Source organism: Rhinolophus sinicus, chromosome 15 (assembly GCF_057876585.1).
Source record: "Rhinolophus sinicus isolate RSI-liver-muscle chromosome 15, RSI-T2T, whole genome shotgun sequence".
NCBI lineage: Eukaryota > Metazoa > Chordata > Mammalia > Chiroptera > Rhinolophidae > Rhinolophus > Rhinolophus sinicus.
Window position 1 is genome coordinate 112267728 of NC_142515.1, and position 15700 is coordinate 112283427.

Below are 15700 nucleotides of genomic sequence, written 5' to 3' on the forward strand. Positions count from 1 at the left end.
AAGTCTTGTTTTTCTGTATAACAGAAAGGTTTGCAGTTTGGACTTTATTGTCCTGTGATTTTTATCTCCTGAAAATTCAATTTTTCTCAATGAGAAAAAACATTAAGATAGGAATCCATTTAGTGAATTTGTAAAAATAAAATCAACCAAGAACATTTCAATGAAAAGTGTTTCCCACATGGAGGTATATCTCTGTTTGCCTGAGTACTCTGTATGTTTTAGGACTGAATCTTGTACACCAAAATGCTTTTCCTGAAATATTCATTTTTCCTTCAGAATAAGGCTATCCAGAGTGTATATTTCCAAATTTTAGAGAAAATGTTTCCCAGTGTATTCGATTGACATTTAAATACTTTAAAACTTTGAAATGATCTTATAAGCAAGATAAAAATGTACAAAATATTTATCCACTATTTTTATGTTGTATTAATAGACCTTAAAGTTAAAATTAAATGCTTATTAAGCTTTTACAAGCAAGTACTTCAGAATTTTTAGGTATCTGAATAATTTTCTGTTAAGCCACAGTTGATTACCTTTGGAAGCAAATGGTTGCTGACTGTGAGGGTGATGCATAGATTTGTGTGTGTGGTGTTTCAGTAAAGTAGTTTTCCATTCTCACATTCTGTTTTTGATTTGATTGAAAGGTGGCATTTTTTTTTTCCTCTTTGCAATCAGACATGCTAATCTATGTCAGCTTTCTCCTTTATGGGAATGGCGTCTACTGAAAAAAAAAAAAAAAGAAACTAACTTTTTTTTTCATAACACCAGGATTCTGTTCTTTAAGAATATTTCAGCACCGTTAATTAGAAAGAAGTTTTTATTAACCATAAGGCTAACACTCACAGACCACAGAGCTGTTTTTTAAAGTACTGTATGCCATAGCGGCCCTGCTTTTTTTCTCCGTCTAAAACTTCATTTTGTTATACTCTCATCAATCATTTAAGTCATTACCATAAATCCTACTGTTGTTAATTTTACTAGTATCACCCTAATGAGACATTCCTGCTATAATTAAAAATGAATTCTAACTTTAAGGCATTCTAAATTTTTTTTTAATGAATTTAGAATGATCTTGCCATAGGACTATAAATACCACTGATATGCATAGACCACTCATCAACTCTGTAAGAAAAGTAGTATCATAATATGTCCAGGTGAATTATTTACTGGTTGCCTCTGTGCGCATGTCTTATGCATATGTATATTTTTTGTGCACATATTTAGGAATTATGTTCTTATCATAAAGCCTAATAGGTTTTACTGAGTGACTGATAAATCCTTATTCTTTGTCTTGCCAAAATAAGGTGGATGTAACACAAACAGTATTACTCTCCTGAAGTAGGTGTCCTAGAGCACCATCTGCTGGATGCATTTGGGGACTTAATGTTGGTAAATTTGAAAATCAGTTACTTGATAAGACAGGTGTACCTTGTTTTTAATTGCCTGCGATGTATTATTTATGGGTCACAAATGTCAAGATACGTACCTTTGTGTTGAACCGTAGAGTCTGTAAAAGAAATCACTTTCTTCCTTCTTTTGTCCCTTTTATACTAACCTGGATTTGGGATTTTATAATAAATATTTTAAGGAAGAAGAAAGCACAATATATGCCTAATGAGACAAAGCATCACAGTTTATCCTGAGATTAAAGTCTTCTCTTATTGATTGTAGGTCTTTAGTCAGCTACAACTGGAGAGAATTGTTTGGATAACATTTTAGCTTTAGATTCCGTATGTTCCCTAAATTCTGAATCTGAAAGCAATGCTTATAACAAGTAGTAGCCTTCTTATACCTGGGATATGACTCTTGATCTGATTATTTGTCAGGAACATGAGTTCTTGTACGTATCTCATCAAGAGCTTTCCCTGTGCTCCCATTTTTGGTGTGCACTGCTGCACTAACACTAAGATTGCCCTGTATTTTTTTTCCCCTTGAAGAATTCATCAAGTAGGGTTTGAAACAATATGTTGGCAGTGTTCGAGTTCAGGTGACATTAAAACTACATCTATGAAATTCTCCAGAAGGTCCAGGATGTTTAGTGCTCCATGATGTAATGCAGGCCCTCAAGGTCCAGCAAAACAACTCTGTATTTACTGCTTGTAACTAATAGTAGATGTGGTAAAAGGAATTATATTCATATGGCAAATGAATACAACCTTAATGTGCACCATATGCAGAGTGGTGGGGTGATGTGCCAATATATCACATTTATTTACCTTGTTTAGTTGCAGAGAAAAATGACTATACCATTCAGCCCGTAGGCTATGGCCATATAAATATGAACAGAAGAACTGATGATTTATGCCCTCAAATTGAAACTGAGTGTCTTCGTATGTAGACTTTCATAGTGCCACACCAAAGAAAGTTTTTGTCTAGTACTTTAGGGTCACATAGGAAATTTAATTTCAAACAAATGCTGGAATTAATCTCAGAAGGTACAGATTCCCTTTAGTCAACTAAGTATCGTTGTACAGGCTCTGAAAGAAAATTTTGAATGTCTTCTTTCATTTAATTTGAGACTGAATATACTCTGAAAGCACAGGCTACTTCCTCTCTCCCCTTTTATAAGCCTAAAAGCAGGATTCTTTTGCTTTTAGAATATTGTGTAAGTGCGTGTGTGTGTGTGTGTGTGTGACATTGTGGAGGTACTAAGGATACATTTAATTAATACCTCCTGGAAAAACATATTAGACTGATTTTACCACCTTCCAAAAAGTTGGCTTCATTAGAGAAATTATGTGACAGCTTTGTGCATATGTACCTCATATTGTACTTTAGATATTTCTGAGAATTGATTAAAAGAGACCCATTTTTTTATGATATTAACTACTTAAATGCCTCTATTGATTTCTTTTAAAAGCAACAATTGCCCTATCTTTTTTTTTTTTTTTTTCACATTCAAATAGATTGAGTCAGACTTCAGATTTGGGATTTGAAGTGTTTTTATACAGGAAAAAAAGAATCCTAAGAAGTCTTACTGCCTCTCATGGCTTAGGGCTTCATGACTGTTGAGCTTTTTAGCTTTGATATAGTTTGTAACTTTCTACAACTGAGAGGTTGCTTTATTTCCTTGAAGTGAGTGGAGTCAGGATTTTTTTTTAATTGAGAGAGAATTAACATATAACTATATTAGTTTCAGTTGTGCAATAAAATGATCCGATATATGTATGTATTGCAAAATGACCACCGCAATATGTCTGGTAAACATCCATCACCACACATAGTTACAAATTTTTTTCCTGTCATGAAAATTTTTAAGATCTACTCTCTTAGCAACTTTCACATATATGATTAACTATAGTCACCATGCTGCACATTACATCCCCAGGACATATTTATTCTATAAGTGGAAGTTTGTACCTTTTGACCACTTCACCTGTTTCCTCAGCCCCCACCTTTAGCAACCACCAATAAGTGCAACCTTCTCTGTGTGGCTTGGCTTATCTCAACATAATGCCCTCATTGTCTGTCCATGTTGTCTCAAATGGCAGGATTTTTATTCTTCCTTTCTTTTCTTCTTTCTTTCTTTCTTTCTTTCTTTCTTTCTTTTCTTTCTTTCTTTCTTTCTTTCTTTCTTTCTTTCTTTCTTTCTTTCTTTCTGTCTTTCTTTCTTTCTCTTTCTTTCTGACTGCACAATATTCTATTATATATATATACACACACAATACATATATATATATAGTGTATATATATATACATATATATTATATATATATATATACACATACACATATATATTATATATATATATATATAATATATATATATATATTATATATATATATATACACATATATATTATATATATATACACATATATATATATATATATACACATATATATTATATATATATATATATACACATACACAACACATAGTCTGTATCCATTCATCCATCCATATCCTGGCTGTTGTAAATAATGCTGCAATGAACATGGGGGTGCAGATATCTTTTCAAATTAGTGTCTTTGTTTCCTTTGGATAAATACCAAGAAGAGGGATCGCTAGATCATAAGGTAGTTCTATTTTTAATTTTTTGAGGAACTTCCATACTGGTTTTCATATTGGTTGCACCAATTTGCATTCACACCAACAGTGCAGAAGGGTTCCCTTTTCTCCACATCCTTGCAGCTACTGGTTATGTCTTGTTGATGACAGCCGTTCTGACAAGTGTGCGGTGATATCTCATTGTGGTTTTGATTTGCGTTTCTCTGATGATAAGTGATGTTGAGCATCTTTTCATGTACCTGTTGCTCATTTGTATGTGCTCTGCAAAAATGTCTATTCAGATCCTCTACTCATTTTTTTAATCAGATTGATTTTTTGCTATTGAGTTGTATGAGTTCTTTATATTTTTTTTAATATTAATCCCTTATCAGATACATGATTTACAAATATTTTCTCCATCCCATAGGTTATTTATTCATTTTGTTGACAGTTTCCTTTGCTGTGCAGGAGATTTTTTATTTGATTTAGCCCCATTTATTTATTTTTTACTTTAGTTGCCTTTGCTTTTGGTGTCAAACCCAGGATGTTTTTAAAACCAAAGTTGTGAAAACCCTCTGTAGTTTTCACTCGTGCCTTACTTACATATCTTTAACAAACGAACCTTAAAAATGTTCAGGAAGACATATTACAAAGAATTTTGTGTGACTTGCGTATTTAGGATAGATAAAAATAGTTTTTAATTTTAATTACTATTCATAAAAATCATTATATTGCATGTCAACAAATACGAATAAGATTTAATTTCAATAACTGTTCTAACTAGCTGCATTTTTTTATTGGAGGCAGAATTTTATAATGTTTATGTTACTAGGCACCCATATGCAGCTGTAAGAGCTATCAATGAATTAGAGCCCAAGACAAGCCCCTCTATGGGGAATCGAAAATGAAGTCTCAAGAAAGTAGTAAGAAAAAGTACATTAGCTCAGTTTGATATGTCCACATAATGAAATACTGTACAGCCATTAATGTATTTGGATTTGTGATATTGACATGGCAGGATATGTTCTCTTTATTGGTAAGCATAAAAGTTCACCAAACTACATGTATAATATGATGTATTCTAAATATCTATATCTGTATATATATATATATACCTTATATATTCTATGTATATTGGTGCATAGAAAAAAGTCTGGAATAATAGCCAGCAAAATGTTAGCAATGCTTATTTATAGAGAGTGGAATTTGGAGGCAGTTTTTCATTTTATAATTTATAATTTATTAAATTATCTTAATGCTTTATGATACATATGTATTGCTTTGATAATCAGAGACAATAAAGATACTTTATTTGAGGGGAGAGAGACACCTAATTATTGTAATGTACCTTCACTTCCAGCTCTAGGCTTCTAGGTGCTAGTAGCTGTATCAGAATTTATATGGATTGTTAAGGGAGGTTGGAAAGTCTAAGAAAAGAAGGAACAGGGGAAATCAAAGTATAATTTCTAGATAATAAGCTATGTTTTCTCCTCGACAAAAAACAAAAATAATGAGGACCATCACTAATTGGCATTTATGCAGCATACAGATACTATACTTTTGCTGAAAGGAGTGTCTACAACATTGGGTGAAAATATGCATCATTCTCCTACTGCTGCTGTTGCTACTACTATTATGACTATTATGACTACTACGACTACTCCTAGATGATGCTTACTGAGTGCTCACGACATGCCAGGCACCATTCTAAGCACTTTGCACAGTCGCTCATTCATTCTCACAGTAGTCCTGTACAGTCACTACTGCTATCCTTGTTTATAGCTGAAGCACAGAGAGATGATAAAATGTGCCTTGACTTTCTGCCCTGGGCCTTGCAACTCCCAGATCTCACTAGAACTATGAGAACTTGCCCCGGGTAGGTGAATGCTGGAGCCTAGATTCAAACTCAGGCACTCTAGGCCAGAGGCACCAGTCATCAGCACTAAACTGCACTGCACTTTCAGTTTAATTTAATTGGACTATTGGCTGTAGAGAATTTGATGCAACCCGATCACTAAAGCACTCTTAGTATTTGCAAAGGACAGTATAGAGATAATTTTGTTATACTGAGTCCTTATGAAAGTATATGTCATGATAGGATTTTGTACTTTTTAAATATTACACATTTATACTTTATACAATTATAGGTACAAACCTATACAAACCCATTTTGTAATGTAATCTTAGAGGATGATTCCATTGTCATAAACTGTATATTTCATATATAATGTAACTATACTATTAATATATATCATAGAGGAGGAGAAAGATTATAAACCAAGAACTTATCATTGGTTTTCATACCAACTTCGTCTTGCATTAATAATTCTAATATTATTTGGAAGAGGAAGCTACCAAAATGTACTACCTGATGGTTGCCACAGCCTGAATGCAGCTATGGCTTGTTTTCTGTGTCTATGTTTAACCAAATTAGCATGTTTTTTACCAGAGACCATGATGAATGGAGAGGAGGGGAAGGGTTGGTGGAGACAGAATGAATAGGACAAATTTAAAATAGTTTCTCATTGCACAATTAAAACATATTGTTATAATTCCCACTGAAAAATTAGGAAGTTAATGAGACAGGTTTAACAAACATTTAACAGCTGACCTCATTTCCGCTTCAGAAAAGTCATTTCCTTTCTTGCTTTACCATTATGGGGAGCCACAAGAGAAAGCTTAGTATTCAGTTTTTGCATGATTTTTTTTTTCCACAATGAATATTTTGTAGTAATCAAAATGTAACTAAAATGGAACAAAAGGCATGTGCAAAACAGAAGTATCCATTGTTAGGAAATGATTGGCATAAAATGTACAATACTTAGATATTTTAAAATATCTACATATACTTAGTAACTAAATTATGTATTTAGGTTCTTAAACTTAAATTTTCTTTCAAAATGAGTATTCTATTAAAATTACTTTTTTAAACAAAGCCAGGTTTCCTATTTTATTTTACCTCTCTAAGAGGTCAGATGGTAATAGATTTTACTAATGTGAAAAATTGTATCAGTTGTTTTTATCTGAGGACTTTTTAAATTGATGTTAAATATTCATTTTGTATACAAATTAAGTTGTAATAGATAGTTTGGACTTCTGTAATAAATAGTCAATACAACATTTTGACCTTTCCAATTCTATTTATAATTGGCAGATTTATAGGAGAGTCATTTAAACCCGATCCAATGACCATTTAAAATCAAGTCATTTACAAATACAGGCCATATTTGATCGCCCCCCTCCCTGTTTCCACAGTGCATTGCACATTATATATACCCAATAAATGTTATTAAGTAAAGGAATGAGTAAACACATGGGAAATGTTAGCTTCTGGCCCAGGAATCTTCTAAACTAGTCTTAATTGGAAGAATTTTATTTCTACAAAACTAAGAATAGGGAAATGTTGAGCTGCACTTCATTTCATAATAGATGGTATGAAAAAAAATGGTGAGTGGATGAAAGGGATTCTCTCTCTGCTAATAACATATTTAAACTGCTAATGAGAACTTAGCAATGCATTTTAAGGTAATTTAATTTTTATAAGACTGAGGAGATGGTGCCAAAAATACCAAGAACTTTATTCATTTTTTAAAAATGTAACTCAAAATTTGCCAGAAATGTGTGTCAGGTCTATTTTTACCTGGATTATTAATCCCCTTTGCCTTAATGGAGACAGCTCTCTTGAAATATTTTTCTCATTGGATATTTATGAACAGGATACTAGAAAAATTACTGTTTCCTCTTCTCTTCTTTCAGGTATAACTTTAAGTGATTTAGAATTCATTTGATGGACAAATACACTTAGTGTTATGAGGGCACCAAAGAAACACATTTAATAAAAGCACTTGTTATTCTGACGAATGCACAAAACAGTTCACCTAATATTTTAAAACATAGGTCCAATGTAAATGCTAAATGGGTATTTATGGAGGAGATCGTGTGCTGCTTAAATGTCAGTTGGGTTGTTATAACAGTGTCTGTAAGTTAGTGCTGATATTCAGTATTTTGTATTGAGAAGACCACATCTGTAAGAACTGGTGTGTCCTGGTATTCGTGGCAGGATTTGGGCTGTCTTTAATCTCCTTTGACTTGTTCATCTTTCTTTAAGGCCATCCATAAAGATGCACTGAGTATCCTTTTCAGCCTTGGGTTAGGATTTGCATCAGTAGTCATAAACCTGCTCTCCGGACAAAGAACCCTTTCCTTTGAAGTAATTACTCACGCTTTTCAAAGCAGTCCAAGAGTCTATCCTCTTTCTCTTTTTATTTTTCTTTAAGATGAGTTTGAAGTGTAGCCCCTTAAACTAGCAGCAAGATAAATTTTTCTCTCAGCTGTATTGAAAGCCATGGCGATTTTTCAAGCACTAAGACTTTCAAAGGTTCTTAAGGGAATCTGTTCTGCTTTATGATCTAGCTTTTGGTAGATCCTAGTATCTCAGAAAGCAAAAGTAAAGAATTTCTGTAACCATTAACTATTGCAAATTTTTATCAAAGAATGGTCCTGTTATTTTTGAGATGACTTTTTTTTCCCCTTGCTCTTTATTTGGTTTAGAGAATTCAGTGAGAGATGGTGATAGCTGTGGGGTCTTTAAAAAGTAATACATGGCCAGTATTGTCTTCTTTGAGCTGATTTTACCCCCTAGGTATTAACTCCATGGGCTGCCAAGTTGTTGGGAGGGACAGATTTAGGTGAGGGCTGCAATAAGAATGCGTTATATGGTTCTTAGATTTGTTTCTAGGCTTTCCAAACAAATACATACCGATATGTAGGGATTTTGCCTTTCCGTTCTGGGAGAGGTCATTGCTTGGGTTCTGTGATGCAGGATGATGTATAACCATGTAGCTACAGAGAAAGAACTAGATTCTGTGGATTCTGTGACCCACATGTCAGGTCTGGTTCTACCTCCGATCATGCCCTCTACCCTTCGTTGTTTGAAAGTGGTTCCCAAAATATCTGTCGAACTTAAACAATTTGGACCTGTTGGGTTTAAATCCCATATCATATAATTCTATCTGGAATTGGGAAATATTAATATTTAAAACGTGGTTGCTTGGCGTTTATGAAAAATCCAACAAGTATTTATTTTAAACAGATTTTTTGATGGGGGAAAAAAGGAATATTCAATTTACACAGCAGATCATAAGGAATAGAAAGGCCAGTCTTTAAACAAGCCTGGGAACAGCTTTTCTTAGAGGCGAGGATCCCTCTCCTTGTCTTCTATACATGGATTTTGAAAAGCCATTAATGTGAATTCCCTAAAAGGAGCGGGGGTGGAGTTGAGCAGCACAATCTTTTTACTGGAAATCCAGTGAGTGTTTGTGAAACTAGTAACCTGAAAAGAACCCAGTGATCATAAGTCTACCCTTATGCTTTTAATTTGTTGTTTTTCTTTTTTCTTTCCTTCCTTTTTTTCCCCCCCTCTATTTCCTGAACTGTCTAACCTGCTTCCTGGGTTAAAGAACGTTTTGCCAAACTTTGAAGCCAAAGTTTTAGCATTGAACGGTTCTTTATTTAGAGATCAGGCCCTAGGAAAAGAAAAATCTTGTTCCAGCTTTGAAATTGTGTGTGTGTGTGTGTGTGTGTTATTTGTGTGTGTGTTATTTGTGTGTGTGTGTTATTTGTGTGTGTGTGATTTGTGGAGGGAAAAATGATTAGTACAGTGTGGATTATTGGAAACTAGCATTTTGCAATAAAGCACATCTATAAAAATTTTAATTGTGAGTTTACAGAAAAGAATGCTATATGTTAACCCACTTTATGGAGTTAATCATGAGGCTTCCTAAGTCTACCTTTATAGTCGTACAAAATTCTCAGTATTTCATTTCCTTTACATTACAGAAATACACTTGACAACAACATTTTCATTTCCTCCCCATATTCCTGAGAAGATATCCTTAGATCTAGAGAACAAAAAGTTAGCAGTGACATGCTTAAGTGACAGTGTGCTCTGGGTCTGCTGTTATCCATCTGTCTTGTGTTTACGTTGGCTTACACTTAGATTTTCAGTTGCCTTCAGTTTTCCTTCAAACCTTCATTTCCCACTGAGGAATTCCAAGACAATTGAAGTTAAAACACAAATCTCACCCTCCCATAAAGTAGTAACTTACAAAAACATAAAAGGAACAACCACTGAAAATGTATGACTTAGATATTGATTTTAATTCTTGATTTTTAAAAAGTTGTCAATAGATATAGTGAGATACTAATTTCAAAACCAATACTGTGGGTATTTTTGTGGAATGTAGAGCATCTTGGGAACGGGAGAAACCACACAGTAGGGCTAAAGTCTTGGTAACTTTTAAAAATACAAGATCTATTTCTAATTTTTTTTGTGGCAAGGCTTATTTCTAACAGAAAATTAAGTAGTTCAGATCAGCTTAAATGATGTGTTTTGTTTTTCCTTAAAAATGTCCCCAAATTCATGTACTTTTTAAGGGGAAAAAAAAGTTGCTCTTGTGACAAATTTTTTCTTGTTTGGAAAATGTCAAGTAAACTTTGTGATTAAGGTAGGTTTCCCTCCCCAAAGAAGTTTGTAAACCTTGAATCAAATGAAACGAAGCCCCTGGTTCCCCTTCTCCCTTCTCCTTTGCACAGGTCCTTTGTGGTCTCCCTTTGTCACTGAGCACGATGGCCAGTCCCACGGTGTGGCGGCACATGGACAGCCATTGAGGTGCAGGGTTTGATACGATGCCCCTTGCCACAAACCTCACTCAGAAGTACCCGTAGTCACCAAAAGCCATGAAGGACACTGTGGGAACACAGACCTGCACTGTGTACTCCAGTAACACGTTGTAATCACTACGTGTATTGGCTGGACACCAAGCTGGCCGGAAGCACAGACACTGGGCCGCTGTCTACACAGCAGAGGCCCCTCACCTGTTTGCAGTCCCAGAGCGCTGTGCACTCAAGAAAACCCATTTTCCTTCCTCCCCTCCCCAGCCCCCCGAAAAAACATAGGCACGCATATATATTTTGCATCACATTTCAGAGAACCCATCTACCCATCATAAAAACCACTGCTTTGGAGTTAAATTTTTGGGTCTTTCCAAGGTTTCTGTTGGATTTTCCCTGGTCTGCCAGGTCTCCCTCCTCAGAGTGTGACTGTTCTGAGGATGGCCAGGTGTCGAGTTCTGGTGACAAGGTCTTCTTTTCCTCGGGATTCCAGAGCTCGTGGTAGTGACCTACTTTCTGGGCACATTTGCCCCTTTTTGGATTACACGGTATCATGTATCAATAACACTCTCAAAGCAGTCCAGTCAAGGAAATCTAACCCAGTCCTGCTCCCTAGTGCCAGTGCCAGTGCTTTTTGTGTCTTTGTCCTTCGTGACTATAAAAATAGAGGACTAGTTTCATCTCAAAATAGCAACCTTCATGCTAAATAGGGAATTCAGTTTCTCCTTGTGGCTGGGCACAAATCAAGCCCGTTCTTATTTATCTTTGCTGGGGCCACACCTGGTGTGGGTTCCTTATCAGCCGACCAGTTTTCTCTTCAGTTTGGGACTGAGCTACAGCATGGCTTCTTCTACCTGTGAAAATGCTCTGAAACAGCCCCCCTGACTTGGGTATTCTTTCTCTGTCCTCCCTTCTTTACCCCCTGCCTTAATTTTCAAGCATTATTAATAGAACTACATTTAAGAGTTTATTTTTTTTCCTCCTTGTTCTTTGAATGAATCATAGAAAACTATATTCTCAGATTTAGTCAAGATAATAGATATTTAAGAGAGGGGCTGCTTTGAAATATCATGAATCCTATTTCAGACTGTCACTATGACAGGGGTCTCAGAGGCCCCCGAATTGGGGGCGGGGGGGGGTGAACAGAGAAGGCGGCTGCCTCTCTTTGAAATGGGAATCAAGCTTAGTCCCTACTTTTATAGCCATACATCCATAAATCATCTAATCAAGGGGCTTATATTTGCATTTGGGAAGTATCTGAGGCATTTTATAATGTACATTCCTGATTTATTTTACTCTGAGGTTTCAACCACTGCTGCTTGATAATCATGTAAGGATTAGAAATTTAACAACATGTGGTCTTCAAACTAGCATATAGTTTGGATCTAGTCCTAAAAATGGGATTTTTGGACGCATTCCCAAGCTATAAATAAAAGATTTAGGCATTCTGGGAATTAGGAGCAAGTTGTTGATTATTTAAGCTGAGTAGAGGGAGGTAATCCCCCGCATGACCTTGAATTAATGTGTTCTTTTTGTGTGTTTCCTTGAAGGTGGGACCAGTGCTCCCCGGGCCATTCTGACAGGCCACGACTATGAGATCACGTGTGCTGCCGTCTGCGCTGAGCTGGGCCTGGTGTTAAGTGGCTCCAAAGGTAAATCTGTGGCACTTTCATAAAATGTGTATCCTGTTTGGTGTCCTCTAGTAACAGGTTACCAAAGATGAATTTGGTCCCTTTTTCTCAACAGCTGTGCTGTCTGTGATGGTAGCCATTAGCCACAGGGGGGTGTTTAATTCAAATGAATAAAATGACTAATTCAGTTCCATGGTGGCACTCGCCGCATTTCAGGGGCGCGGTATTCCCACGGGACTAATGGCTGCCATACTGGGCAGCACAGATACGGAACATTCCCATCATTGCTCTAAAGGGGGAGGCAGGAGCAAGGAACATCTTTGTAGATTCGTTTCTTCTTCTGAACTCTGGCTGGGTTGTACAGTGGTACCTCAGTTTTCGAACGTCTCCGTTGACAAACATTTCGGTTTATGAACTCCATACACGCAGAAGTAAATGCTTCAGTTTTCGAACATGCCTCGGAAGTCGAACATGTCTCGTGGTTTCCGCTGAGTGCGAGACCCTGAGGCCTAGCTGTCGGCTGTTTTTGAATGTTTCAGAACTCCAACGGTCTTCCGGAACGGATTATGTTAGAAAACCAAGGTACCACTGTAACTGCCAAATCTCAGGACGAGGCAGGAGCCAGGATGGCACCAAGAATGGGGTGCAAAGATAATTAAGCCGGTCTGCCTGGAGGTTTGTCCTAGTAGCATCATCATAGTTGTAGGCCAAAGATACTACGCAAGCTTTCCAGGAACACATGCAACCGGTCACGATCTGATCGGGAGCAGAGCTGTTTCCATCCCATGGCTTATTCCATCGCAATAGTCTATCCATCTCCTGCCTCTGCCCTAAGTTGAGGTCAATACTGTCACCTCATGTGTTAGGCTTCTCTGATGGGGCACAGAGGATTTGAGTCACCTTCTCTGTGTGTTGAACTATAATACTTAGTCTAGCTAACAAGACTTATTAAATATTCCAAGGACTGTGTTTAAAAATGTAGTTGGCCAAAACAATGAAATAGTAGTAAGGATAGCAGAAATTCTATACCATCTGGAATTTTTGCCTTCTTATGCCCAGTAATTTCACATATCCTGAGCTAACTTGAGTTATTGGACTATAAGTGATCCAAATTAGATACGTAAAATGAACTATCATATTACAGGCTGTCCTAGCTTTGCACGGTGGTACGAGACCATAAAAACGACCATGTAAGCTGAAACAATGCATGAGGATTTTAATAATCATTGGAAAATTTTATGATTGGTCCATGACCTTTAAAAACTTTTTTGTCAAAACATTAAAAATTCTTTATATACACACGCACACACATACATACGTACATGAAAAATATAGTAAAACTCCCATTTACTTATTACACTGTAACGTAAAACATTAGAAATATTGATAGTTCACGTATTTTATTTCTTTGTGAAAACCTTATCAATAGTGCTTTGAACAGTGCTTGCCGCCTTCTCTTTATGTAACTTCAGGAGTGGGAGTCTTTTCTATGCCTTGGCCAGTTGTCCTCCTCCTCTGGATCAGCTTCCAAATGTCCTGAAATATCCCCTAGGATTCCTGTAATGTGAAGGGTTTTACTGGAATCCCTTCTGGGACATCACCAGTTTTGTTAAAACCACTTTACCCATTTATGTCAGTAAGTTCACCTTCACTAATTTATCCTGCACACTCAGCAATGTCAGGATTCCGACAGGCAGCTCTTTCTTCTAAAACCCCACTTATGTTCGATTCAAATTTCACTTTCAGTTTTACCACATTTCATTTCCTTATGCATTGCATCTTTGTTGGACGGTACCGTCTTTTGAGTGTCCAGTTTTGTAAAATGTCCCCTGGGTTTATCCCTGGAGACAGGTGGCACCACTACCTGGTTTGCTGTCCATGCATGAACTGAGTCACAGGCACGCAGTGACCCCTCCCTGCTGGGCTTTGCATGTGATGGGGCTGGTCAGCTATCCTGATGCACATTACATAGTGCTTTGTGGATTGAAGAGCTGGCCACAAGGTGAGGTGTGCGTGTCCTGTTACTGTGATAACGGAAATTCATGCGTACTTGGAACTGTGCGGAGACTGTCTATCTGCATGTGGGAACACTGAAAACTTAAAAATCCTGAGTGATCAAGAAATAGCTGAGAGCCTTATTTTCAAAGGAGCATGCGTGCTTTAGTCCTCGTGTGGGGAACAGGTCAGCTTCCACGCAGCGATGAGTGGCGTCGCCTGCAGAGCGGAGAGGCACATCCTCCAGCTACCGCCCCACACACCTCTTAGAACCCACTCATCACAGGCGGTGTGGGTTACCGGCTCCTCCTCTGCTTCGCGTGAAGCCGGCACTCAGGTACAGGCTGTTCAGCAGTGCCCCCGTCGTCCTCAAGTATGTCAGCCTAAGCCTCAGGCAGCAGCGGAGGAGCAGCTCTGTGAATTCATTGGGAGGAGGTGAAGAGGGGGGCTGCCAGGGACCTCCTTTCACATAAAGTAGCAGCAGAGGGAGGAGCAGTGCTTCGGCCTTCAGAGCCGCCACCATCAGGGCCCCTGTGAGGTGTGGGGAGAGGGTCGTCGTGCGCCTGCCAGCAGCCCTCCAGGAAGCTCTTCTAGGATTGGAAATCTGTCCAGTTCCTCTGTAAATTCCTGCAGTTTTTAATCATCTCTTGGCATAATGAATTTCATAAGGTAACTCTCTGCCTCTTGAAGAGAAGTGAACTTGAACGTTTATGACTCAGCTTTCTCCTATCCCAAGTGAAAGGTGAGAACCAGCGTGCAGAGGAAAGTTTGCAAAATAACTTACATACGATGTATAATTTTTAAGGCTTCCTATAACTATAATCCTATTTGTTCTGTGCACAGGCCTCAGACCACATCTGTCCCCATTAAAAAAAGGAATTTTGCTTTTTGTTTCTCTTTTTCAGAAGGACCATGTCTCATACATTCCATGAATGGAGACTTGTTAAGAACTATGGAGGGTCCTGAAAAATGCCTGAAACCGAAACTCATTCAGGCTTCAAGAGAGGGTCATTGTGTCATATTCTATGACAATGGTTTCTTCTGTACATTCAGCGTGAATGGAAAACTCCAGGCTACCGTGGAAACAGATGATAACATAAGGGTGAGTGCCTTACAGACTGTACAGCAGTCGAGATTTTTACCTCCAAGTGTGACAAGCGAGGAGGGAGAGACCTCTGTTGAGTTGCTGAGTCTCTTTTCCACGCAGGAAAAAAAAACAAAAACAATTGTCAGGTAGCGCTTGGAGGCGGCTTGTACACCTCATGGGCCATGGCATGTCCCAGCTGTGCCGATCGCGTTGCTCAGCTGGAATATTCTGTGCATGACATCACCCAGTGAGGCCCAGGGTGAGCTTCAGCGGCACATGTTTGCATAAAGTCGTGGGAAGCCATTCTGGGTGACGCTGCTCAGCTT

At 37.5% G+C, this 15700-nt stretch overlaps 1 protein-coding gene across 2 annotated transcripts in view; it reads left to right on the forward strand.

Annotated features, from left to right (window-relative positions):
* Window positions 1-15700, forward strand: part of LRBA (LPS responsive beige-like anchor protein) — a 561748-nt gene that overhangs the window by 539537 nt on the left and 6511 nt on the right. For both annotated transcript variants that reach the window (XM_019722880.3, XM_019722903.3), the window contains exons 54-55: window positions 12212-12313; window positions 15193-15389. In XM_019722880.3, the coding sequence (XP_019578439.3) occupies window positions 12212-12313; window positions 15193-15389 (299 nt within the window). The remainder of the gene's footprint in view (window positions 1-12211; window positions 12314-15192; window positions 15390-15700) is intronic.